General features: G+C 52.2%; 1 protein-coding gene and 2 long non-coding RNA genes across 8 annotated transcripts in view; 2 read left to right on the forward strand and 1 right to left on the reverse strand.

Annotated features, from left to right (window-relative positions):
- Positions 1-5,346: 5,346 nt before the first annotated feature.
- Positions 5,347-9,430, reverse strand: LOC148222755 (uncharacterized). The gene is made up of 2 exons (XR_015805290.1): positions 9,333-9,430; positions 5,347-7,720 (listed from the first exon to the last, which is right to left on the reverse strand). It is a non-coding gene; the product is annotated as an uncharacterized LOC148222755 (long non-coding RNA).
- Positions 9,431-12,343: 2,913 nt separating this feature from the next.
- Positions 12,344-26,408, forward strand: part of LRRC7 (leucine rich repeat containing 7) — a 100,224-nt gene continuing 86,159 nt past the window's right edge. For 4 of the 6 annotated variants that reach the window (XR_015805293.1, XR_015805292.1, XM_088169575.1 and 1 more), the window contains exon 1: positions 13,478-13,682. Coding sequence is in view for 4 of the 6 variants with exons in the window: in XM_088169575.1 (XP_088025701.1) it covers positions 13,493-13,682 (190 nt within the window). In the remaining 2 variants the exon portion in view is untranslated. Of the gene's footprint in view, positions 13,683-26,408 lie in introns of all 6 variants that reach the window. The other 2 variants (XM_088169577.1, XM_088169578.1) reach the window with 2 other exon arrangements.
- LOC148222756 (uncharacterized) lies at positions 13,753-24,657 on the forward strand. The gene is made up of 3 exons (XR_015805291.1): positions 13,753-16,108; positions 16,151-20,467; positions 22,332-24,657. It is a non-coding gene; the product is annotated as an uncharacterized LOC148222756 (long non-coding RNA).

The following is a 26,408-nucleotide window of genomic DNA, read 5'->3' on the forward strand; positions in this document are numbered from 1 at the left end:
TGTCCCGGATCCCTTCGCTTTGGGGGTTTGAGATTCAGCCCCTGAGGTTTCCCCTAAAGGAGATCCAGGAGAGCTGGAAGGACAAAGGATGGAGGGACAGGACACAGGGGATGGATCCCGGTGCCCCAGGGCAGGGCTGGATGGGATTTGGGACAGGAATTGTTCCCTGGGAAGGTGGGAGGGGCTGGGATGGAATTCCCAGATCTGCCCCTGGATCCCTGGCAGTGCCCAAGGCCAGGCTGGACATTCCTGGGACACCCTGGGACAGTGGGAGGTGTCCCTGCCATGGCAGGGCTGGGAATGGGATGTCCCAGAATTCCAGCCAGGATTCTGTGATTCTGTCACATGGAAATGGAATTTTGGGAGCCCAGCATCCCTGTGGGAAGGCTCTGCCCTGCCCAGGCTGGATCCTCCTCATTCCCAGCAGGATGGGGGAGCCTTGCTGGACTCCCTCCCTAACAGAGGCTGCAGAGCCCAGGGTGGAATTCTCCAAAAGGGCTGGATAAACATAAAAAGGGGGTGGAAATTGAGGCTCCCACTCCTGGTGCTCCCCAGCCACGTCCCCTGCCTTGGCTCAGCTCCAGCTTGGGAGCAGGGAGTGGCTGATGCAGGCACCAGCTCCTTCCACAGACAGTTGCTATTTTTTCCTGCAGAAAATAAATTTTTTAGGTTTTTCCTTTTTTTCTTTTTTCTTTTTTTTTTTTTTTTTTTTTTTTTTTTTTTTTGCAGTCTCTGTCCTAGAGCCTGGACAAGAAAGGTTGGCTATAAATTCTGGAGGGCTGAGTCTCCTGTGGAGGGGGAAGGAAAATGCAGGGAGCCTCAGGAAGGGGAGCACAGCAGAGCCCTGGATGGGTGGGGAGGAGCCGGGGGAGATGAGGATCCCACCAAATCCTTCTCCTGACTTTGGGAAGAGCTCCTGGGGTTCTCTGGCCGGACAGGGAGCAGCCACAACCCAGAACCCAACCCCAACCCTGCCAGCAGCTCCAGAGCCTTGCGAGGGCAATGAAAAATTCAGCTGGAGGGAAAGGCAGGATCCTGGGATTCTTTAGGGTGGAAAAGACCTCCTGGATCACCGAGTTCCAGCCTTGAAGCAGCTCCCGAGCACAGAAATTTTAATTGGGATCTGCTGGGGGAGGAGGAGAAGGCAGCGTCCTCCTCCCTGCTCCTTCATCAGCTCCACCGCTGGATTTGGGATGTGAAGGAAGTTTGGGAGCATCAATAGAGGAAAACGAGTTTTAGTGACTTTGTGGGGGAATTTAAAAGGTTTTGCTTCGGGCAAATCGGGAAAGAGCAGAGCTGGGCAGAATCCATAACTCAGAGCAAGCCCCTGAAGCCCCGGGGGAGCTCCTGGGTTAAAGTGGGGATGAAAGGGGAACGTGGGGACACATCCACGCTCCGGGGACAGAGCAGCATTCCTACGGAACCTGGACTGGGGAGGAAGAAGCTGCGCTGTGCAGGGATGTGAAATCCAGGCACATCCTGCAGCAAACCTCCAGGCAAGTTGGGAATCCTTTCCTTGCTCGTTTTCCTGCTTCTCCCGTGAGGAGCAGCCCCATCCCTGCTTTTCCAGCCACAAACCCCTCCCGGCTCCTGCTCCACCCTCAGGCTCAGCCCTCAGCAGTTTCTTGGGAAGCGACGTGGTTTGGACAAGGAGCTCACCCCTCCCATGTCTTCCTGCCATTCCCTATTCCCAAATTTTGGAGCAGGGTTAAGAGCATTCACACTCTCCAAGCTGCAGCCTCTGAGTTGAACTCAGGGACTTCCCAGGGGAAAAAAAAAAAGCCCCATCCCTGTGTGGGTGACAAAAAAAGGAGATGCAGGAATTGGGCTGGGGAACGATTTGCTCATCCCAGTTTTCCTCACCTTATTCCATTCAATAATTCCATGAGTTCCCAATCCAAGGGGAGCTGCTCCTGGAGCTCACAAAGCCATCACACCTCGCTGCCTCCCAGCCCTGCACGTGTGGCTCCCTAATTCCAGCCTCAAATCCCAAATCCTCCATTTAGCAGAGGGCCAGAAATCCTGAAATCCTGCTGCTAAAAACGAGAGGAGCTCTGGAATCCCAAAGAGCTGCTGGGATGGGCTGAGCCTCCCCATCCCACAGGGCCACGAGGGGAAAGCCAAATTCTGCCTCTCCACTGCTGCTTTCCCGATTATTTTGGCACAAAAGAGCCTGGAGAAGGGACAAATCCATCATTCCTTTGGATAATTTCAATGTGTGAGTGTGGTTTTTAATACCCAGGCTTCTCCAGCTGCATCTTCCCATTTTTTATGACGTTTCCCCCATTTTCTGGAGCAGGCCTGTCAATTCTCTGCTGCTTCCTTCCTCTTGCTTAATTGAAAATGTCACTTCTTGTATTTAATGAGAATTCCTGCCCTATTCTAACTCTGTCAGAAGAGACTTCATCCCAAATCCAGTCCTAAAAACCCACTGAGAAAATTTCTGCTGCCATAAACCCAGAAGGGATTCAGGAGAGCAACTGGGACCGACCAGGATTTGAAGCCCATGTAGAAAAATTACAGCTATTTTTCCAATTCCTGTCCATCTTTTTATTAATTCCATAAATTCCCCTTGCTGGCCAGTGCTGCTCTTGGCTTTGTTCAGGGATTTTGAGCCCCGGGAAGGGGAAGGAGCTGGAGGAGCAGTGGATGAGTGGAATCCCCATCCCTGGAGGGATTTCAAATCCCTGTGGATGTGGCACTTGGGGACACGGGGCAGGGGTGGCCCTGGCAGTGCTTGGACCCCTGCAGCTCTTGCCCCACTCCACCACGGCAACATCATCCCACTAATTTTTTATTTTTTTTTTAAAGATATGTGGAAAATCTGGACAACCTGACCTGTAAACCAAGGCAGAGTGAGAGCACGAAGCTCCTCACGTTGCTGCTGCTGTTTTTGGGGGTGATGGGAGAGCAGCAGTGGGGATGGGAGGGAGGGAAGGCTCTGATTCACAATTCCTCATCCCACAATGTTTACAGCACTGGGGCTGGGAAAAATACCTGTTCCCAGGAATGCTCCTCAATAGGCTTGGCTTGCTCCTCGCTGCCATTGCTTAGTAACAGCTCTATTTTTAAATGTTGGAGGGTAATAGACCAAAAAATGGGAGTTTGCTCAGTCTCTGCTCCAACAGGCACCAAACCCTGCAGGATGGGGCTGTTGGGATGGAGGGACCAGGGTGGGACCAGGGTGGGACCAGGGTGGGATCAGGGTGGGATCAGGGTGCCACTGCCACCCATCCTTGTGGCTTTAACCCATTCCTGTGAGGAATATGGCATTAAATCTGTGCCCAAAATATGGCACATTAAATCTGTGTGCCCAAAATATGGCATTAAATCAGTGCCCAAAATATGGCACATTAACTCTGTGCCTGAAATATGGCACATTAAATCTGTGTGCCCGAAATATGGCACATTAAATCCATGACTGAAATATGGCATTAAATCTGTGCCCAAAACATGGCATTAAATCTGTGCCCAAAATATGGCACATTAAATCTGAGCCCAAAATATGGCATTAAATCTGTCCCCAAAACATGGCACATTAAATCCATGCCCAAAATATGGCATTAAATCCGTGCCCAAATCCCTTCTTTGGTGAAGAGGAGCCCAACCAAGGCTGGGGGGGTTTTGGGGACAGCAAAACCTTCCCTGTGTGCCCACCCCGGTGCCACCACCCCCTTCCTGCTGCCAAGTGCTCGTCAGAAGGAAGGCACCAAGCAGAAGGAGCTGCTGGTTTATTTTTGAGCTCTGCCCTGGGCACGGCAGCTCCTCCAAAACCACCCCCGGAGGGGAAACCCGCCCAGGTGCCAACAGCCAGAGTGCCAGGGAGGGTTTAGAGCTGCCGGGGAGCTGGAAATGATCCGAGCATGGCAGGAGAAGGGGTGTGGAAAGGGGAACGATGGGAGGTGGGACATGGGCAGAGTCCTGAGAGTGGCACTGGCATCTCCCAGGGGGTTTAAAAGCAGAGTGAGAACGGCACAGAGCCCTGGGTCAGGGCAGGCTCCTCCTGCGAGGGTTTTGCTGTAAGGTCAGGGAAAAAAAGGCTTCACGCAGAGAGCAGAAGAAACAAAGAAGTGATTTATCCTACAAGCTGGCACATTTTTGAAGGCTGGGTCGCTGAACCGAGGAGAGAATAAACTCATTGGTCCGAGTGAATCATGGTTTTAAAAAGTTAAGATTTTTGCTAAGAGTAGAAGTAGTTTCCATGACCAAGATGTAAGTTAGGGAGGTAAATGGGGGGTTAATAATTACCAGATGCTTAGGCTAGAGCTAATTGGTATAATTAGCTGCTATTATAAATTTACATACAGAAGAACTTAAGTAAACTGCTAACCATGAAGCACGGAGCCTTGGATCGTGCCCGAGGGTCACAGACACCTGATGAAGACTCTCCTGACTTCATCCTTCCAGACCACTGACCCAATTCGAGACCACCGATTCACAAGGAAGGAAACACCTCTTGTAAAGACGCTCTTACCAAAACATCACATTCCACACTCACTCCTGTCCTCAGCACCAGGTGCTAAACTTTGTTTTTCATTTTTTTTCCCTTCTCTTTTCCTTTGAGCAGCTTGGGAAAACTCAAACTTCTCTTTTCCCTGTCTCTCACCGCACCCACAGGAGGGGATGTTGGCTCCGGGCTGTGACGCTGCCCGCGGAGCTGTCCTTGGTGCCACCGCTGTCCCAGCAGCTCCTCCCGGCACGCACGGGCTCCCTGCGCAGCAGCACGGGGCTGGGCACGGAATCCTGGAATGATCCGCCTGGGAAGGGACCCTAAAGACGTTCCAGGTTCTTAAAAACCCACCCAGCTCCTCCCCCAGGCACTCCCCTTGTGTTCCAGATCCTTAAAAACCCACCCAGTTCCACTCCCAGGCACTCCCTTGTGTTCCAAATCCCTAAAATCCCACCCAGCTCCACTGCCAGCCACTCATTGGTGCTCCAGATCCCTAAAAACCCACCCAGCTCCATCCCCAGGCACTCCTTTATGTTCCAGATCCCTAAAAGCCCAGCCAGTGTCACCCCCAGGCACTCCCCTGTGAGCAGCACAAGCCCCAGCAGATGGAGGCAGCGTGTCCCCTGCCCACATCTGGCACAGCAGGATTACTGATCCCTGTTCTCCCTTTCCCACTGGGACTGACAGTGCTGTGGGGCTGGGAGCTGCCCGTGGAAGCTGCAGTTACAGGGTCTTTGTCCGTGATTATCCCGGGTTTTTTTTAACGATTCAATTGCCCCACGCTGGCAGAGCAGGGACAGGGACCTTCAGCTGCTCCTCAGACGGGCGGGTCCCACAGGGAAAGTCGTGCCTGGATTCTGGGTGTAAGAGCCTGATGGACACACAGAGCCTTTCGGGCAGCTCTTACAATGCAGTTTATTGCACAGACGAGGTTCCAGCAGTTGGGGGTCGTGGGTGAGCCCAGAGCTGCTGGCTGTGGCCAAGCCGTGTGTCCTGAAGCCCAATTCTATTTCTGGTTACATTATATACTTTTAATTCCAATCAGCATCACCCACAACACCTTTTACATTTACACACAGCCCATCCAAACTGCTAAAATTACCACATTATGTCAGTGACTAGCCAATCATCAGAGTTAGTGGCCACACGTTAAACTTTGGGACTTGCTCTGCAGTGGAAATTTCTGAGATCTTTTCTCTACTTGCAACATTGCCTGTGAAAATCTTTTTGTTTGGTAAAAACATCTTTTGTTTGAGGTGGGTTTATCCTTTGCTCTGAGCCATCAAAGCCCCTTCCAGCTCACTTTGCTCTTTGCCTTCTCGTTACCCGGCCAGGCTGGCTCAGCAATTCTTTTCTTCTCTATCAAAACTTCCTTTCATTCCTACAAAACCTTCTGTACATCTGCACAATTCCTCCGTTAAATTCTCGTCCTTCCCAACAAGTGGGGAGCTGAGAGGGGATTATGGGCTGGAGAGGTTGGAAGCAGAGATTTAAACACTTTTTGTAGACCTGGAGAGCTCGGCTGCTCCAGGGAGGAATTGGAATAGGAGGGGGAGGGTTTTGTGCTCCATCAGATCCCGGGAGCAGGGAATTTGGAAATGGAAATTGGGTCGGGGATTCTTCTGACAGCACTGAACACCCCGGTGGCTCCCAGGATATTCATGGAATCCCGGAATCCCAGACTGGCTTGGTCAGGAGGACCTTAAAGCTCACCTTGTTCCAGCAGGGACACCTGCCACCATCCCAGGGCAGGAGATCAGGATTGTCCCAGCTTCTCTCCCGAATTCCTTTTGATGAGACAGGGAAGAGGGAGCAGTTTAATGTCCCTGGTTGACACATTTCATGGCAGGCTTTTAAAGTGCTTCCAGATGATAGAAATGGAATCATTTCAGTGTTAAAAGAAGAAATGAGTTGTTCCAGTTTAAAGAGTTACCATTTTTGCAGGTCCAGCTTGCTGATGGCTGATGTCATCACTCCAGAAAAAATGAACTTTTTCCCAAATTACCTTCAGTGCAGGGATGCAAATATCCCAATTATTCCAGCGTCATCCTGATGGAACAGCTCCAGGAATTCCTCATGGATAACGACAATTACCCGTGGACTGCACTCTGGGAATGAGGAGGGAGGGCAGGACCCTGCAGCTTTCTGGGTCTCCATGAAGATTTCCCTTCCTTTTCCATCCTCGTTTTTCATCTCCTAAATTCTGCCTCCATCACAATTCCCAAACCCGTTTTTGGGCAGAGCCTGCCAGGTCCCTCCTGCCCCACCGCTGTCACCCTGTCCCAGCTGCCAGCTGGGCTCTTTGTCACCACCCACAGAAGGTGACCTGAACCCCCTTCGTGCCTCATCCCCTCCTCTCAATCCCACAGGGAAAGGCTCCAGAAATGGAGATCAGCTTTGTCTGGGAATTCTTCGAGCAGTGCTTGAGAGGACTTGGTGAAACCAGAGGGGAAAAAAAATACATTGGGAATTCTGAAGGGAAAATGTTCAAAGCTGTGCAGCTCCACCACTTATTGAATAGAAGGGGCTGAGTCCTTAAAACTGTTCCTTCTCTCCATAGTCCAGACTTTTAAAAAATGGAGAATAAAAATATCTTTATTTCAAGGTTATCAGTGTGATGCTTTGATTTACCCCCCACCTTCCCAGCTGGACTTGACCAGACCCTTCTGAGCCCAAACCTGCAGAACTCTTTTAGGGAACACATCCAGCTTTCCTAGGGAATTTGCTGAAGCAATTTCATTATTCTAAACCCAGGCCCACAGCAGGAAAGGGATTTTTTTTTTTTTTTAATAAGAGCTTAGCAGGGGAAACGCATGGAAGAGCAGTGGTAAAGCCCAGCTTAGTTCCACTTGTTGCACTGCTCAGCTGGAGTTCTGCATCAGCAGAGCTCAGGGATGTGCTGGCATCCACATTTCTCACTGCTCTGGCCTTGCATTTGTTGGCCTTGCATTTCCAATCTCCACTGCAGTCAGGGGAAACACCATGGAACTGCTGAGACGTGATGGGAATTGAGGATTGGAATTCCACAGCTCCAGCCTTGCCCTTCCCAGCTCCTGGCTTGGGGGGGGTTTGGTTCCCAGCTCCCCCCGTCCTCCTGCAGCTCCCCCTGGCACATCCCTGAATTTCTCCCTGCCCACGCTTGCATTTTCAGGGAAGAAATTCTCTGTTTTGTACATAAGGACTCGACTCTTCCAGAGCTTTTCCAGTTCCTTCGTGCCCTTCAGAATCTTGGTGTTTCTCAGGAACATCAGGAAAGGAAAGAACTCTGAGCTGTAACAAAAAATTCCTGTCTAGTATTACTGTGGATCTCGGGGGGACAAATTCCCATCTCCTGCCCCCCCAGAAGCTGTCCCTGTCCCAGCTGAACCTGGACACCCCTGAGATCAGAATCCCTGGGTTGGGAGGGACTTGAAATCTCATCCCATCCCACCCCAGCCATGGCAGGGACACCTTCCACCATCCCAGGCTGCTCCAAGCCCTGTCCAGCGTGGCCTTGGGCACCTCCAGGGATCCAGGAGCAGCCACAGCTGCTCTGGGCAACATCAAACCAGGGGATGTGTGCTTTGAGCACTGCAAAAATATTGGTGGAGCAAAATTTTTCTGGGCTTGATTTGACTTCCCACTCGGAGATGGAGAGACTGGGAGAGACTGGGAACATCCCAGAGCAGGAATTCCTCCAGCAGCAGCAGGCACAGGAGAGGTCACAGTGCCAGGGATTGTCCCTGTGGAACGGGGCTGGGGAGCCCTCCTGAGATCCTCCTCCAGAAAAATTCCACAGGGCTGGAACAGCGAGGTGCTGACCTCACCCAGCACAGAGCTCTGAAGTCACCGTGGCCACCCCGGTGGCCAGTTCATCCCAGTGAGCCCCGGGGATGGGACACGGGGCTGGAGGGATCCCAGGAGCTGAGCAGCTCCAGGACTTGCTGCTGCCACAGCTGCTCTGAGGAGCGCCAGGAGAGGCTGCAGGAGCCCAACCTCGTGGGCAGGGACGTGGTGGGAGCTGTCCCTGACCATGGCAGGGGGTGGAACCAGGTGAGCTTCGAGGTCTCTCCCAGCCCATCCCATTCTGTGCTTCCATGAACCCCTGGAGGGTTCCCAGGATCGCTCCAGGTCACACACAGACACAGGGCAGGGCGGGACATCCAGGTGTGTGTCCTGCTCTGTGCCACGGCGGGTGATGCTCCTGGGGATGGAGGACAGCCAGGACATCCAGGATCATAGCTATGACATCCAGGACATCCAGGACAGCCAGGACAGCCAGGACAGCCAGGACATCCAGGGCAGCCTCAGCCCCGGGCACGACGCCTCTGCCAGGGGTTCCCCATGACCCCCGCCTGCGACACCCCAGGCCTCAGGGGACACTGAATTGTCACCAGCACTGCCCGCGCAGCTCCCGGGAGGCTGCGAGCCCCTTCCCGCAGCCCGGCCCCGCACCTTGGCCGGGTGAGGAAATGGCTCCTGCCGTGGGTCGGGGCTGTGCGAGCCCGTACCTGGGGGACCCGGGGATGCTCCAGGGATGCTCCGCTCGCGGGGCGCCCCGTCGGGACGGGGACGGGCCGGGATGGGGCGGCACCGCCTGAGCGCAGCGCTCCGCACCGCTCCGCATCACACCTGCCCGGACAGCATCCCTGCACATCCCTGCACATCCCTGCACATCCCTGCACAGCATCCCTGCCCAGCATCCCTGCACATCATCCCCCGAGCATCCCTGCACATCCCTGCACATCCCTGCACAGCATCCCCCGAGCATCCCTGCACATCCCTGCACATCCCTGCACATCCCTGCACATCCCTGCACATCCCTGCACAGCATCTCCCTGCACATTCCCGCACATCCTCCGCACATCCCCGCGCAGCATCCCCGCACCGCTCCGCATCACACCTGCCCGCAGCGCATCCCCCGCACAGCATCCCCCGCACAGAATCCCCCGCACAACATCCCCGCCCCGCATCCTCCCGCACCGCCCCGCTGGAAGGGAGGGGGGGGGGGGGGGGGAGCGCGGTCGCGTCCCGCCCCCCCCCCGCACCGCCCCTGCGCCGCCGCCGCGGAGCGCAGCGCGGGCGCGCAGCGGGACCGGACCCGCCCCGCCGCCGCCGCCGCCGCCGCCGCCGCCGCCGCTTTGTGTCTGGGCGCCGCCCGCGGAGGCGGAGCGGGCCCGGCCCTGGGCTCCGCGGCGCGGCGGGGCGGGCGGCGGGACAGCCGCGGGCAGCCCCCGGCGGCGCCCGCGCAGCCCCCGCACCGCGGCTCGGCCGCGCATGGACGCGCGCTCCCGCCTGCACCGTGAGTACGCGGGGCCGGGGCGGGAGGGGCGCGCAGCCCCCGGGGGATGCCCGGGCCGCCCACGCCCCCCGGGAGCGGGGAGGGAGCGCGGGGAGGCTCCGCCGAGGACAAAGGAGCGCGGAGAGCGCAGCGCAGCCCCGGAGCCGCCGCCCCCGCGCAGCCCCCGCGGCGCCGTGACAGCTCCAGAACCGGCCCCTGCGGCGGGGGTCGGGCTCGGCGCAGCTCCTGGAAAATTCTGCGCCCTTGGCAGCGCCCGGGGAGGCGCGGGGAGGCGCGGGGAGGTGCGGAGGAGGTTCCCTGAGCGCAGGGACAGCGGCGCCTCCCGCCGTGCCCCGGCCCGCGTGTCCATCCCTGCACAAGGAAGGCCGGCGGGTGCCCGGCTTGGGTGCCCGGGGTGTGGGGGGCACAGGGGCCGTGGGCACCGGCTCGTCCCCGCGCTGGGGGATTTGGGGGAGGCTGGGAAGGGAGCAGTGGAGGGCCCGGGGCGCTCGGAGCCTGCATCCCCCGGCCCCGTGTCCGTGTCGCTGCCCGAGGGCCAGCGTGTGCCCAGGGCACCGAGCTGGCTCTGCTCGTTTTCTCCTGGAGGCTGGGCCGGGGAGGGTCATGGACAGGAGAGCCCTGTTGAAAGTTCCTTGGGTTTTTGGGAAACAGGAACGATCCGATGGATATTTCTGCCGTGCCCCTCACTCCACCTAAAATCCCTAAATCCTTTTGCACCTGTCCATCCGTGATTTCCAGCTAAAAACTCCGGCCACGTGCCGCTGGTGGGTGTCTTTAACCTCAGGTGTTCGAGTGAGAAATAATCCTTAGGAACAGCTGAAATCCAAAGCGTTTCCCTCACCATTCCACGAGCAGAGAAGTGACTTAATCCGGTGGGTTTTGCTGTTCCGCATCTGCTCGCTCAGCTCCTCACGGAGGAGGAGGAGGAGGAGGAGGAGGAGGAGGAGGGAGGGAGGGATGCTCGCCATGGCAACCTCGCGGCGCAGATTGCAGCCACTTCGGGGAAGTAGCAGGACTTGGGAAAGGAGCAGGAGCAGCTGATCTCAGACCCGGCACGATCGGGGATGGGCTGTGCACCTCGGGAAAAAAGCGTGACCCCTTTTTTTGGGGGGGGGGGGGAGCGTTGCTGTCGCCTCGGCTCGGAGCTGTGGGTGTGGAGAGGGAAGGGGATTTCGGGGAGGTCACGGAGCTTCCTTTGCAGAGCCGCAGTGAAAGGAGGGCTCTTCACCTTCCGAACGCCGTTAATTACTGCGATTATTCCGAAATTCAGTGATTTTATCATCCAGCACCTTGCTGTGCCTCGTTACCTTGGTGTCCCTGTGAACTTTAACCTTGGCCCGTATCCCATCGGTAAAACTTTTCCTTGCATAAAGCAGCGTTTTCATTTTTTAATTACCTCACGGAGGAGGAGCTTCGCTCTGTGCTTCTGTTACACAGCCCATGTGAAATCCCTAAAAAAGGGGAGGGGGGTTTAGATTACAGCGACTTCGGCAGTTGCTGGAGTAACAAACCCAGCCCTGGAGGATCTGAGGAGCTGCAGCTCGGGAGCAGAGGCTGCAGAGAGCTGGGCTGGCATCTCTGGGAAGCAGCAAATTCCCCACTCCCCACTCCCTGCACCTGCAGGAATTTGTCAGTGCTTCCCAACAATGCATTAAAAAACTGGTTAAAGTTTAAAACCACACACACACAAAAAAAAATGATTTTAGAAGGAAGCTTGGCTGCTGTCTCTGGAATATTTCAAGGCAGCGGCACCATTAGAGCCCCCAAAATTCGGATTAATCACCTCTGAGCTCTTTGCATCTGGACAAGGCTATGCTGGGAGCGTTGATCCTAAAGCAGAGACTGCGGGGATCCCAAACACAGCAGGACATGGAAAATCCGTGCCAGGACCGGCTGGGGCTGGGTGGTGACAGCCCCAGAGTCCCCGCAGAGCCCCGTGGCCACTGAGCCACCCCTGGCTCTGCTCTGTCCCCTGGGGATGGCAGACCCGGGATCAGGGATGGGAGACTGAGGGACAGCAGGGCTTCAGAAATGGGGAATTTTATCCTGCTGGCCATTCAGGGAATTTTATCCTCCTGGAATTCAGCCGACACCCCCTCCCCTGCCCTGCCCGGTGCGGGAGCAGAGGCTCCATCCCTGGAGCTGCTCCAGGGCTGCCCATCCCGGCTGTCCCCACCTGGGAAAGGGCTGGGAACGCTCTGGGAGCAGGTGGGGGAGGAGCTGCTCCCCTCCAGGCTGTGAATCCCATCACCAGCACCGGGAAAATCCGCTGGAAGCCACCCCCAGCACCCCCAGAGGTGTCCCGGGAACATCCAGGGCCACTCGAGAATCCCAATTAAGGATTTCGGTGGATGCGAGCCCAGAGCAGCCCGAGCTCCTTGAGGTGGTACCGAGCCCTATTTAAAGATTTCTAAGAGCCACGATGTGTCCTTGGTTTTCATCTCAGCTCCCTCTAATTTTAGCGTGGTTTCCGTAGGCTCTCATTTGCAGATTGCATCAAATCCTAGGACGAGGCTTGCAGAACTCGGGGCTGGTTTGCTTCTTCTTTTTTTTTTTTTTTTTTTTCCTTTTTTTTTTTTTTTTTTTTTTTTCCTGGGAATGCAGCAATTTGTCGAGAGAGGAGAAATCCTCCGTGTTTGACTGGGCAGAGCCGCCCCTCCTGGTGTGAGCTGCGGAGAAGTTGGGGAAGGGAGGAAGGTGGAGGGATGAGGAGGGATGGCTGGAGGCAGCCGGGAATGAGGCTGGAGAGCTCTGACAGCCCCGGGGAGACGCGGCTGCTGCCAGGGCTGGAGCCAAGCGCAAAATTAGGCAAAAAAAGGAGCCTTAAATCCCAGCGCTCCGGGAAGGGCGAGCAAATGCCGTGTTAATGGATCAGGTTCTGGCGAATAAAGAAGAAAAGAAGCTGTAAGCTCAGGAAGGCTCTTTTTTATTATAAGGAGGAGAACATTCCTCATCCTTTAGCTCCCTCGGATCCGGAGTGAATGACTTTAGAGCTACAGGAGTTTAAGCTCATCGGAGGAAAACGGTGCTTCTTTTTTCTATTTTTTTCCTTTTTTTTTTGCCTCCCCGAATATTTTATTGGGGAAAAAAAAGATTTGGAAATAAGAGTTGGAGCTAAGAAAATCCGCGGAGAGCAAAAATTTCACCTTTTCTAGGCTAGGAACCAGTGGCCAGCGAGCAAAAATAATCCGAATTCGTGTTGAGTCGGGTGGAGGAGAGCAGCAGAGTTTTTTTTTTTTGCAGCTCCTGGCAGCCGGGATTAGGGAGCAGCCGGTGGGACTGGGAGTGCCGAGCACATTCCCATGGCTGGGAATCCAACACTGGGCTCCGCGTCACGTGCAGTGCCAGGCACCGCTCCTGTTCCAGGGATGCTGGAGATGTGAAGACGTCCTTGGCAAATCTTGGATGCTCGAGAGCTCGGATTAGAAAGAAAACCATCGGCCGTGGGATCCGGCCGGGGATAAAATCCGGGATTGAGGAGCTTTTGGACAGCCGTGGGAGCTCGGGAATTGTCCCCGTGGGACGGGGAGAGCATCCCCTGCAGCCAGCCCGGCCCGGAGCTGCCCCGGAGCGCTGGATCCAGCGGGATTTCAACCTTCGGCTCGGCCCTGGATTGTTCCACAGCCGCTGCTTCCACAGCACCGCTTTGCTGGGCACTTTTTTGATTTATTTTTTGATTTCTTTTTTTTTTTTTTTTTTTTTTTTTTGGTCGCTTTGCCATTTTCTCTGCGGCGGCCTGAGGGCAGCCCGTGAAGGAAGGGATGGCATGGCACGGGCACGGCCACGGCCACGGCCACGGGCACGGGCACGGCGGAATTCCCGAATTCCCTCCGCGAGGAACGCGCCGAGGCAGCGGATTCACCCCCCCCATGAGCTACGGCAGGAGCCGGGAGCGGGGCCGGCGGCGGCGCTTGGTGTCCCTGCTGCAGAACCCATCCCTGCTCTGCAGAGGTGCTGGGGACAGGCAGGAGGGGACACGGCCGGGGGGACACCGGGGGGGGCCGGGGGGGGGGACAGACAGCGCGGGAGAGAGCGGCTGATGGCAGGAGGGGACACGGCTTGGTGGCTTTGGGAGGGACAATGATGGCTTTGGTGGGGACACACCTTGGTGGCTTTGGGAGGGAAAAACCGTTCTGGGGGTTGAGGAGCTGCTGGCAGGAGGGGACACAGCTTGGTGGCTTTAGGAGTGACAAACCTTGGTGGCTTTGAGGGGACAATGATGGCTTTGGTGGGGGACACACCTTGGTGGCTTTGGTGGAGGGCAAACCTTGGTGGCTTTGGTGGGGGACAAACCCTTCTGGGGGTTGAGGAGCTGCTGGCAGGAGGGGACACGGCTTGGTGGCTTTGGGAGGGACAAACCTTGGTGGCTTTGGGGGGACAATGATGGCTTTGGTGGGAGCAAACCTCGGTGGCTTTAGGAGTGACAAACCTTGGTGGCTTTGAGGGGAGCACATCTTGGTGGCTTCGGGAGGGACAATGATGGCTTTGAGGGGGACAATGATGGTTTTGGTGGGGGACACACCTTGGTGGCTTTAGGAGTGACAAACCTTGGTGGCTTTGTGAGGATAGTGATGGCTTTGGTGGGGGACACGCCTTGGTGGCTTTGGTGGGGGACAAACCCTACTGGAGGTTGAGGAGATGCTGGCAGGAGGGGACATGGCTTGGTGGCTTCGGGGGGACACACCTTGGTGGCTTTGAGGGGACAATGATGGCTTTGGTGGGGGCAAATCTTGGTGGCTTTAGGAGTGACAAACCTTGGTGGCTTTGGTGAGGAACAAACCCTCATGGGGGTTGAGGGAATGCTGGCAGGAGGGGACAGAGCTCTGGGCAGGGGCACCTTGGTGGCTTTGGGGGTGACAATGATGGCTTTGGTGGGGGCAAACCTTGTTGGCTTTGAGAGTGACAAACCTTGGTGGCTTCGTGGGGACAGACAGTGATGGCTTTGGTGAGGGACAAACCCTGCTGAGGGCTGAGGAGCTGCTGGCAGGAGGGGACAGAGCTGTGGGCAGGGGGACCTTGGTGGCTTTGGGGGCTGAGGAGCCGAGCTGTGGCTGCCAGGAGCTCTGCCTGCAGCTCTGCCCTCCTCAAACCCCAAATATCCAAAACCCAGCTCCACCCAGACACCTCCACACGTTCTGTTCCCATCATCACCTTCACCTTCCCTCAGGGCCGAGCTTTGCAGAGTCTTTGGGCGGAGGTTCCTCAGCCCTGGGACAGTTTGGGACCCGTTTTTGTCCCTCTGCTCTTGCCAGATCGGGCACTGGGCAGCCTGGACCAGAGGGACAGTCTGGGATGGTGATGGAGCCGTGCTGGGAATGGAGGGATGGGGTTGGGAAGGGGGCACTCACTTCATAATCAACATCAAAATCAGGATTTGGATCCCCTCCCCGCCGGGGATATCCTGGTTCTACCCTCCTGAAGGTGCTGGAATTTCGTGGCACCTTGATTCCACCCCAGGTATTTGCTGTGTGTGCGGCATCGAGGCAGCTCTGCCTGTTGTTCCAAGAAATATTCCTACATTTTCCAGCCTGAGCTCTAAATTGGTGGCTTTCAGCAGTTCCCTAATTATGTGAGACATTTTTTGTACTTAACAAATGGTTCTGATTCCTGCCAGCACTTCAGCCCGGTGTTCCAGGCCCGTGGGTGTTGGGGAACAGAACATATTTCTGTGTCTGTGAATATGATCCCACACGTTGTCTTAAGTGGGAAAATGTTCACAGTCCTTATATGGAGAGGGATTTTTTTTTTTTCCCCCCCTAAATCCATCAGTGCTTTTTCCTGCAGTACCAATGCAGTTTGATCTTCCTGGTGCACTCCAGGCTGGAATGGCAACCAGAATTTCTCAGTGGGTTTTATTCTTTTCCTGGCAGAAGTGTGGTGGGACCTGCCCTGCTCCCAAAGCAGCCAGGAATTGCTCCTGCAGGTGGGGGATGCTTTTCCACACCTGCAGAGCTGCCAGGTGAGGGTACCTGGGAGCAGCCAGGTGCTGTTTCTCCTGGAATTGTGCATCCCCTGGCTGGGATGTCCCACCCTCAGCCGTGCTGGTGGCATTGCTGCAGTCAGGAATTGTGGCAAAAGCTGGGATGTGGCGCGGCATGGCGATGGTTCCACCCTCCTGTGTGTGCCAGGGGCATCGTGCTGTGGCATCCAGGGGAATTTAGGGAACCCAGGAGCTCTGGGAGCACTTTGTGGTGTCCTGAGGGAACATTGGTGAGAGGCTGGGAACAGACTCGTGGAACTGAGGGGTGGAATTGGGTTTTGTCCATTGGGTTCCTGCCCTATGGCATCGCTCCCAAATCCTTTGGGGCTTTGTGGTGCTCGTGGAGGAGCAGGAGCAGAGTGAGGTCGGCTCTGTGCTGGTTCCTGGGAAAGAGGAGGCTGGAGGGGAGGATGGCCAGGCTGGAGGGGAGGATGGCCAGGCTGGAGGGGAGGATGGCCAGGCTGGAGTGGGAACAGGGCAGGGTCAGGAGTGGGAACGGGGTAGGATCAGGAGTGGGAACAGGGCAGGGTCAGGAGTGGGAACAGGGCAGGGTCAGGAGTGGGAACAGGGCAGGGTCAGGAGTGGGAACAGGGCAGGATCAGGAATGGGAACGGGGCAGGATCAGGAATGGGAACGGGGCAGGATCAGGAATGGGAACAGGGCAGGATCAGGAATGGGAACGGGGCAGGATCAGGAATGGGAACAGGGCAGGATCAGGAATGGGTTTAGGGCAGGATCAGGAATGGGAACAGGGCAGGATCAGGAATGGGAACGGGGCAGGATCAGGAATGGGTTTAGGGCAGGATCAGGAGTGGGAACAGGGCAGGATCAGGAAGGGGTTTAGGGCAGGATCAGGAAGGGGTTTAGGGCAGGATCAGGAAGGGGTTTAGGGCAGGATCAGGAGTGGATTTAGGGCAGGATCCCTCCCTGACCTGCTGGGAATTCCCTGCCTGAGGCAGCCCAGGATCCCCCTGGACACCGCTGGGCAGGGACAGGGACAGGGACCCCTCCTTGTCCCCAGCTCCTTCTCCAGGGACTCCTGCAGAGCCATTTTGGGAATGAGGTTCTGCACGAGCCTCGAGCACCAGCTCAGTGAGTGCACCTCTATCTGTAGGATTTTTTCTTGGGATCCTAAAACAGGGATTTCTGTATTTGTTGATCCGCGGCTGCAGATGCTGCGGGATTTTTCTCAGGAATTTTTTTCTTTCCTAGCAAAGCCACTTTTCAGGATTCCTGCAGAAATACCTGGGGAAGAGGCCAGGCTGAAAACTGGGAGCACAGGCATAAAAACTCCTTAAAACGAGGATTCCTGTGCATTTTCTGTGCATGTCCTTGTCTCCATCCTGCCAGGGAAAGGCACTCTTTTAACAGGATGTCATTCTCACTCTGCTGGATGAACGTTCCCAGTTGTGATGACAACCATGTGGGAACTTGGACAAGTGAAAAATGGAGCTCCAGGAGCTGCCTTTCATCGGAGCTGCTATTTTTGGGGGGACAGATTCAGCATCCGTAGGTGTGAGGCAAAGTGTCAGCCTGGATTTCATCCTTGTCCAAGACATCCTGGGTTTGGAGTGGTGACTTTGGTTAAATCTCATCCCCAAGGTCACTCTGTATCCATGGGGAGGGCTGGGAAAATCCAGCAGTTCTCTCGTTGCTTTCTTCCTCCTTCAGTTTTTCTTTAATCCAACTGATTTTTGTTGGAAATACAAAATAAGGAGGCAGGAGAGTGGCATTGCAGGGAATTTTGGAGTCCCCTTCCCTGGAGGTGACACTGAGTGCTCTGGGCTGGGGACAAGGTGGGATTTGGTGACCTTGGAGGGATTTTTTTTAATTTTTTTTTTCTCAGTAATTCTGGGATTCCGTTCCTCAGGATTTGTCTCCCCTGTGCAGCTCCCACATCTGGGATCTCATCCATAGGGGTGGTGAAGGCAGGGAAAACCTCACTGGTGGCAGCTTCACCTGGGGCTGGGGAAATCTGAATTCCTGCTGGGTTTGGTCCTGCCTGAACTCATCAGCCCAGAGAGGGAACTGCAGGAGCCACCCAGGGACACTGAGAGTGCCTGAAATTGTGGGGTGGGAAAAGCTTTTAATATCTGGGCACTCGTTGTCAGCTGTGAACTGTAATTTCCAGCGATCATTTCTTTCCTGAGAAATCCTGGGCAGCTCATCCCCACATCCAAACACATTTGCTTTTTACTCAGCCTAATTTAATTCCTCTCTGCCCAGGAGTTTCTGAGCAGAGGCAGCAGATCTGGCTCTGAGTTATCCCACGGGGTTTTTCTTGGTCTCAGAAAGTCAAATCCCACTCCTTGGTGTCGCCACGATTTAATTGGAGTCAGGAGAGCTCCACAGAGCATTCCTTGGATCCCAGTGCAGGACAGGAGGGAACAACTGCTCCGGTGAGAGGCTCATCCATTTTTATCTTTAAAAAGCTTCCCAAATTTCCTCTGCAGCAGCTACAACATGATAATGAAACCAGGAATCAAAACGGGAGTTTGAAATCGAAGTAAAAATAAAATAAATAGAAAAAAAAAATCAAGCGAATGAATATTGAAATAGACATAAAGCACGGAGTGGTGACTGCTGCCACCATTTAACTGCAGATACAACATGAACACTTCTTCTTAATTAAGGAGTGGGAAAAGCTAATTAGCAAACTGCATCATGGCATTGTTGTGGAGATGAAGGCTTTGTGATTAAAGTTGCTTTGAGGAAGCAGGCCAGGAAAGAAATCCAGGTTTCCTGGAAGATGTGTAATGATTTTGTAATTGATTTCCTGGAGCGGGATTTTTTTTTTTTTTTTTTTTTTTTTAATTTGATGGGATTTCAGCTGCTCGTGTTTTTGTGATTTATTTGTCAACGAGAGGAGCCAAAGCCAGGTTTGTTTGGAGCAGTTCTGGGAGTCCTGGGATGAGGTTTGGTGGGTGAAGTGCAGGGCAAGGAAAAGGATTTGAGCTGTGCTTTATCCTGTGCAGGAAAATTGGGAATTAGGGATGGAGTTAGAGCAGCTCTGGGAGCTGGAATTAAATGATCTTTCACAGAATCCCAGAATATGGTGGCATAGGGAAACTCAGCATTACTGAGCTCAGCTCCTGTCCCTGGGCAGGACATCCCAAAAAATCCAAGTGGGAATCTCAAAAAGGGGGAAAAACACCCCCCAAAAAAATTCTGTGCACTCCAACCCAGACCATCCCACAATCCTGGGATTCGGAATCAAATCCCTGCAACTCATCTAAAAGTTAAAAGATCTTGATTTTCAACAGGTTCAGGCATGTGGAGAAGTTGGAAATGAAATAATTCCATTTGCACAGGAATCCCTGGATTGGGCAGGGTCCATAAACCTGGGATCAGCTGGGATCTGCCCTTGTTTGGAGCCCTGAAATAAAGATTCAGAGTGCAGTATAAATAAATATTTTTATCCAGATGTTTTCACATCTTGATAGATATAATATAGAGAAAAAAAAAATCAGAATATTGGTACCCAAGTTTTGCTCGTTTCTTTACGATTTTCTCATTATCCCTGGAAAGTTCAGAAACTCAGGCTTTGGGAAAGCTCAGATTTCCCAACCTTTAGGATGATTTCTGTTTGTCCTGGCTCAAGGGCTGCCTCCTTTGAGAAGAAACAAAACACACTGAGCCATTTCCTGACCTTGGACCGCCTGAAGGTCACATTTATTTGTGTGTGTATATATATATATATATATTTAAATATATATATTTATGTGTGTATATATGTATATTTATATATATATATATATTTGTGTGTATATATTTGTGTGTCTATATTTATTTTTTTGTGTGTATATATATATATTTAGATATATATATATTTGTGTGTCTACTTTAATATTTTTTGTGTGTGTGCATATATATTTAGATATATATATTTGTTTGTGTCTATATTTATATATTTTTGTGTGTGTGCATATATATTTAGATATATATATTTGTGTGCATATATATTTATATATTTGTGTGTATATATTTATACATATATTTGAGTGTATATATACATATTTGTGTGTATATATATATATTTTTTATATATATTTGTGTGTATATAAATGTATATATGAATAGATATTTCACATTTTTTCACTTTTATCTGACTCCTTGTCAGTGGCTATTTTAAAGTACAGCAGAAAGTGAGAGGCCATTTCTGGAAGGAAGGCACTGCTTCATCATTAGTTTGAAGAGAAAAACTATTTTTTAAAAATTATTTTTTAATTTAATTTAATTTTTTTTAAGAGGACCAGCTTATTTCAGGGAATAAAATTTTGATATCAGCAGCCAAATATCAAACCCTGCCACGCCACCCTGGGGGTGACCAGTGCTGGTCCCTGGCAGATGTTTGGTGGCCTCAGGGCAGGAGGGGACCTGTCCCCTACGGGTGCTTTTCCCTTTTCCCCTCTGTTTGGGAAGCAGATTTTTCCTCTTTTTTTTTTTCCCAGCCAGGTTCCTGCTGCTCACATTTTGCAGCCTCATTTCACCTGGGACGGTGCCTGGAGCAGCCCTGGGGGGGATCCTGGAGCAGCAGAGTTTTATATGGATGAGATAATCAGCAGCTCCTGAAAGTGATTAAATAAAGGTGGCATCTCCCCCCCCCCCCCTCCCCTCGGCGTTCTGGGCTGGGTTTGCCAGGTTTTGATGGATTATTTGAGACTTTTCAGGAGATTTTTCCATACTGGGAACAGCGGGCAGAGCATTAAATCCAGGAATCCCAGAGCTTGCTGAAGGTCAGCGTTCCCTGTGTCAGGTGCAAATATTTCAATTTTTATATTCGTGGGGTGGGGGGGGGTTTTTTGTGTTTTTTTTCCCTCTCCTGTTTCTCCAGTTTAATCGATGCAGGGTTCTGTAAAATAAATGGGGGCAGAGGTTATGGCAGAGGACAAATGTCGGGATTTCTCTGCCATGTGGCCTGACAGCTGCACTGCTTCCTTCCACCTTGTGCTAGAGCAGCTTTTTGTGGAATTTTGTGGAATCCCGGAGTGCTTTGGGATTGGGAGGGACATTAAAACTCATCCCATCCCACCCCTGCCATGGCAGGGACATTTTCCATGGCCTGGGACACTTCCAGGGATCCAGGGGCAGCCACAGCTGCTCTGGGCCAGTGCGAGATCTTAAAATCCACATTTGAAATTTAACATCGGCAGCAAAGTTCTCCCCTGACCTGCTTGCCCTCAACTTTGGTGATTTCTGGCGCGACAAAATATTTGTCTTTCTTTAGAAACATTAAGCTCTTAAAAAATCCCATTCCTTCCCACGCCGACGGTAATTAAGAGGGTTAATTAGCCAGGGTTTCCCGGTGGGCACGGGAAGGTCCCAGCCTGGTCTGAGCTGCGTGGGAGGAGCCCCGAGGGTCCCCCCGTCCCTCTCTGCTCACGCAGGGATCACAGCCGGGTTCGGTGCCCCCAGCACCTCCCTCCCTGTGGGATGTGCCAGGATCTGGGATAGCTCCGGGTGGGATTTGGGGTGGGCAGTGCCAGCCCCTGCTGCTCCCCAGAGCACGGAGGTGACAGCTGCCACCTCACCCTGCCCACGCTCCCCTCCCTGCCCCATTTTCTCCTGGAAGATTTGTGGGAAGCCCTGGAGGTTTTGCCAGGGGTTGCTGCAGGGGTTTGGAGGCTCTCCAGCCTGGTCCCAGCTCATTCCAGTCCCCTCCATCCCAGCCTGGTCCCAGCTCATTCCTGTCCCCTCCATCCCAGCCTGGTCCCAGCTCATTCCAGTCCCGTCCCAGCCTGGTCCCAGCTCATTCCAGTCCCATCCCAGCCTGGTCCCAGCTCATTCCAGTCCCGTCCCAGCCTGGTCCCAGCTCATTCCAGTCCCATCCCAGCCTGGTCCCAGCTCATTCCTGTCCCATCCCAGCTCATTCCAGTCCCATCCCAGCCTGGTCCCAGCTCATTCCTGTCCCCTCCATCCCAGCCTGGTCCCAGCTCATTCCTGTCCCCTCCATCCCAGCCTGGTCCCAGCTCATTCCAGTCCCATCCCAGCCTGGTCCCAGCTCATTCCAGTCTCATCCCAGCCTGGTCCCAGCTCATTCCTGTCCCATCCCAGCCTGGCATTCCCATCCCATCCATCCCAGCCTGGTCCCAGCTCATTCCAGTCCCATCCCAGCCTGGCATTCCAGTCCCATCCATCCCAATCTGGTCCCAGCTCATTCCCATCCCATCCATCCCCATCCCAGCAGCACTGGCACCCCACCCCAAAGCTCATCTGAAACCCTGCCATGAACCAGAGCTCATTTCAAAGCTGGGACTGCAAGCTCTGAATATTTTAAATATTTCAGGAATCGCAGCCTGTGTGCTTGGGCAGCTGGGGCTTGGAGTTTGGAGTTTGGTGGGGGATTGATTGGTTTGGGTTTGGTTTTTTGGGTTTTTTTTTTGGAATGTTCATTGGCATCTCCAGGCACTTTCCTTTAAATTTGTTTGGATTTTTCCCTTTCCAGTTTGGTCAGCGTGACCTTTGTTTGTTGTGAGCTGAACAAATGTCTGTGCCTGATGGTTGGGTGAGGGTTTTGTTGTCCTGATGCTGCAGGGGGGAGGATTAAACCCAAGGCTGATTATTTCACATATCCTGAGAGATTTTTCACCCTAAAATGGAGGTTGTATTCCCACTTTTAGCTGGAGAAAAGGAGGAATTTCTCCATGGAGAAGGTGGCCAGGCCTTGGAGCTGCCTGGGCCAGTGGTGGAGTCCCCATTCCTGGAGGGATTTGCCAGCCCTGCAGATGTGGCACCCATGGAATAAAATGGAATAAAGGTCCCTGTCCATTCCCCACTGCGGATTTGGGATGAACTCCCAACATTTGGTGATGTCAGAATTCCAACAATTGCAGAAGAAACTCTCAGGCACTCTGTCCCTGAAAGGCTTTGTTCCCTGTGATGGTTTCCAGTTTCACAGGTTTTAAAAATATCCTTCCCAGTTTTTGGTAGGAGGAAGTTTTCCTGTAGGAAAAGCGAAATCGCCATAAAAGGCTTGTTATTAAATCTTACGAGCTCGGTGTTTTTAATTTAACTTGTTACATCACAGGAGTGTGAATTCATTAAACTTCCTATTCTTATATGTGGGATCTATTTTAGCTGATGAATCTCCAAGAAAAAGGTTGGAGATGCGTCAGCAGCTCCTGTGGCTCTCTGGGAGGAAAATATATGGAATTAAATTGTAGGGAAGGGAAGGGAGCAGTGCCTTCATCCTGCTGGAGGAAGAGGAGGGAGCAGAGCCCGAGCACAGCCCGGGGCTGTGGAATATTTGGGATATTCTCATTCCCCTTGCAGCCCCCTGGATGTGTTTTATCCCCCCTGCAGTTGGGATTGATGAGGGGACCCTGCCCGTCCTGAGCGTGGGGTTTGCTGCCAAAATCCCACACCTGAGCTTCCCCTGCGGCTCCGTGCACTTCACTGAGCTGAACCAAACGGGGTTTCATTGGTTTTTTATTGGTATTTTATTTTTTTATGCCAGTGCGGGGCAATGTTGGTGCGGGGGGTCTGGGAGCTGCCCTGCCCCGTCCCCAGGGGATGTGACACTGCTGGGACAGGGCCAGCTCTGGCTCTGCTCTTTGCTTTTCATTCTGGATTTATTCCAACTGTTGGAACACCCCAAGCAGAGATTCCTTCCTGCTCTCCCCGACCCCTCTGCAGCGCGGAATTCCCGAGGGCAGCTCCCTTTGGCTTTCTCTGAACTAAAATTTAAATTTTGTTTGAGTTCAGAGGGAGCTCAAAGCCCACCCAGAGCCACCCCTGCCATGGCAGGGACACCTCCCACTGTCCCAGGGTGTCCCAACCTGGCCTGGGACACCTCCAGGGATCCAGGGGCAGCCAATCCTGGAATTCCATCCCAACCCCTCCCCACCTTCCCAGGGAATTCCTTCCCGCTATCCCATCCATCCCTCCTTCCCTACAATTCTCCCTCCCCTAAACTCCCCAAACTCTTCAGGGCAGCTCCCTGAGCTCCCTGTGCAGTTGGAAAAAGCAGCTCTGGGATCCCTCATCCCACTAATCCCAGCTGCAGGAATCTGCAGCTTGAGAGGTACACGTGGACTGGAATTAATTTGATTAAGCTGCTGTAATTCTCCCTAAATAATGTTGTGTGCTGCTGATTCCATTACAGTGTGCAGGATCAGTGTCAGGCCTGCAACCATTCCTGTTATCCCATTTTCTCCAGTAATTCCTGCCTGCTCCCTTCTAATTCCCTCTGCCAAGGAAGTGAAATTTGTCACAAAAGTGTTATTTTAGTTATACTTCAGTCCTTGTCTTACAACACAAAGGCTCCAGAGAGTTGCAGACAGAATCCCAAAGATTTTTGGAAAAGAAGGAACTATGGATTTGCAGGGACTGTCCTGGTGGTTCTTGCTGGGAAAAAAAAACAAACCAGAAATTCCCATAAATTCTCATTAATCCAGTGGTTCTCGCTGAAATAAACCCCCAGAAATTCCCATAAATTCTCATTAATCCATTGTGAGAACCATCACAGAGCCATCGATATATTCACTGCTCCAATAAATGACCAGTTAATTTTATTTCTACATTTCTTCCCAAAATCCTGGCAGTGATCAACAGGGCATCCCTTTGCCCTGAGCTCTCCCAAATCCCTTTTGGGAAGAAAGGAAATTCCTGCAAAATGTGGAAAACTGCTCTTTGCTGGTGTGTCATCCCAGCCAGGGTGGATTTTGGGAGTTGGGAACCACCCCCTGCTTTTTCCAGGGATGATTTAACACTCCATAAATCAGGCAGTAAAAAGGGACAATATCTCATGGCACCACAGAGAAAAGTGACATTAGTTACAAATTGGGACAGTCAGTGTCAGTGTAAACTTGTTTGCTTTTTAAAAGAGAAATAATTCACCCAAACCCAGCGGCGAGGGAAGGGGAGCTGCTGCCTGAGGCTGAGGATGGGAATTTTTTTTTTTTTGGCGATTTAGTTGTCAGGAAAATATTGTTGGGAAAAAAACAACTTTCCTGTGTGTCTAAATAACTGGAATAAAGTGAATTTCGGGCTTTGCACGGGGGGAACTCACGCTTGCCCAGCTGCTCGTGTCCCGAGGCAGATGTGCAGAATGAGGAATTCTGTTTTCAAGGCAGAGGAATCCCCGGTGCTGTTCCCGATGCCCCAGGACAGGATTTGTTGCCTTTCCTCACATGGAGGAAAATGATTCAAAGCTGCTGCTCTGGGTTAATTAAATTAAATTTAATTTCTCTCTCACACCAGTGAGTCCTGCTCAGGTAAATCAGGAATTTGGAATTTGGAGGGGCAGAGACCCCGGTGAATTCCAAGCTGTCCTTTCCTGATCCTCCTGGGAAGTGGCTTTGAAGGAGCAGGGATCAGGAATTTATTAAACTCCAGGTCCTGGGGTTTCCTGGTGGCATTTTGGTACTCTGAGAGCAGCAGGAGATGTTTAAATCCAGAATATGATATTATTTATTATACTATTTATTTATATTTTTATTTATTATTATATATTTTTATTTAGTTCTAATTATTTATTATCATTTATTTCTAGATTATTTATTCCTATTTATTTCTATATTATTTATTATTATATGTTTTTATTTAGTTCTATTTATTTCTTTCTATATTATTATTTATTATTATATATTATTTATAATATTTTCATTTATTTCTATATTATTTATTTATATTTATTTATTTCTAGATTTATTATTATATGTTTTTATTTAGTTCTATATATTTCTTTCTATATTATTATTTATTATTACATATTATTTATAATATTATCATTTATTTCTATATTATTTATTATTATATTTTATTTATAATATCATTATTGTTTATTATATTCTTTATTTAATTAATTATTTATGATAGAAAATATTACTTATTTATCCCTTTTTTGCCCTTTATTCCCAATCCCAGAGTAAAGGCTGGACCCTTTATTCCCAAATCCCCAGTGGAGAAAATTGAATAATTGACACAAATACTGTGCTTAAATTCAATGCACATTTGTCTGTTTTTTATTTACCCTTTTTAGATTTCTGTTCAGGTTTTGCAGTTGGGTTTTAATGAACATTATTCCAGCAGATCCTTCAGCCTGGCCTGGGCTGGGAATTGGGAATTCCCTCCTGGCAGAACCGACCCCAAACCTTTGGGCTCCTCTGTCCCAAACCCTCCCATTCCCGACTCCCAGCGCTCCCAAACCCACCCGTGCCCGCTGCCATCTCTGCTCCCCTCTTCCAAATATTCAGGGAGTCCCAAACCTTTGGGTTTTTCCTGGCAAAACCCCCCGTGTTTGGGATTTGAAGGAGTTGGATCTGGGGTGGCAGCAGGAGGGAAGGGAATTGCACAGGACTGAGGGAAGCAGAAATGTTTGGGATCGGGAGTTGTGTCCCTCAGGGATCTCGGCCTCTCTTTTTCCCGCTCTTCTGTGTCCAGAATTCCGTGTCCTGCTCCTTCCACGGGTGATCCTCACGCTGAAATTCCTGCCTTGGCTTTGGTCATTCCTTCCTAAATCGGGGAATCCTGGAATTACCGAGCTTGGAAAAGCGTCCTGAGAGCATCGAGTCCCTCAGCCCTGCCCCTTGTCCCCGAGTGCCACATCCACAGGGATTTAAATCCCTGCAGGAATGGGGGCTCCAAACCCCCCTGGGCAGGAAATTTCCATGAGGAAATTCCTCCTGCTTGTCCACCCTGAGCCTCCCCTGGCACAGCTTGAGGTTTCCTTTGATCCCATCCCTTTTTCCTTGGGA

Source organism: Sturnus vulgaris, chromosome 9 (assembly GCF_052056855.1).
Source record: "Sturnus vulgaris isolate bStuVul1 chromosome 9, bStuVul1.hap1, whole genome shotgun sequence".
Lineage (NCBI taxonomy): Eukaryota > Metazoa > Chordata > Aves > Passeriformes > Sturnidae > Sturnus > Sturnus vulgaris.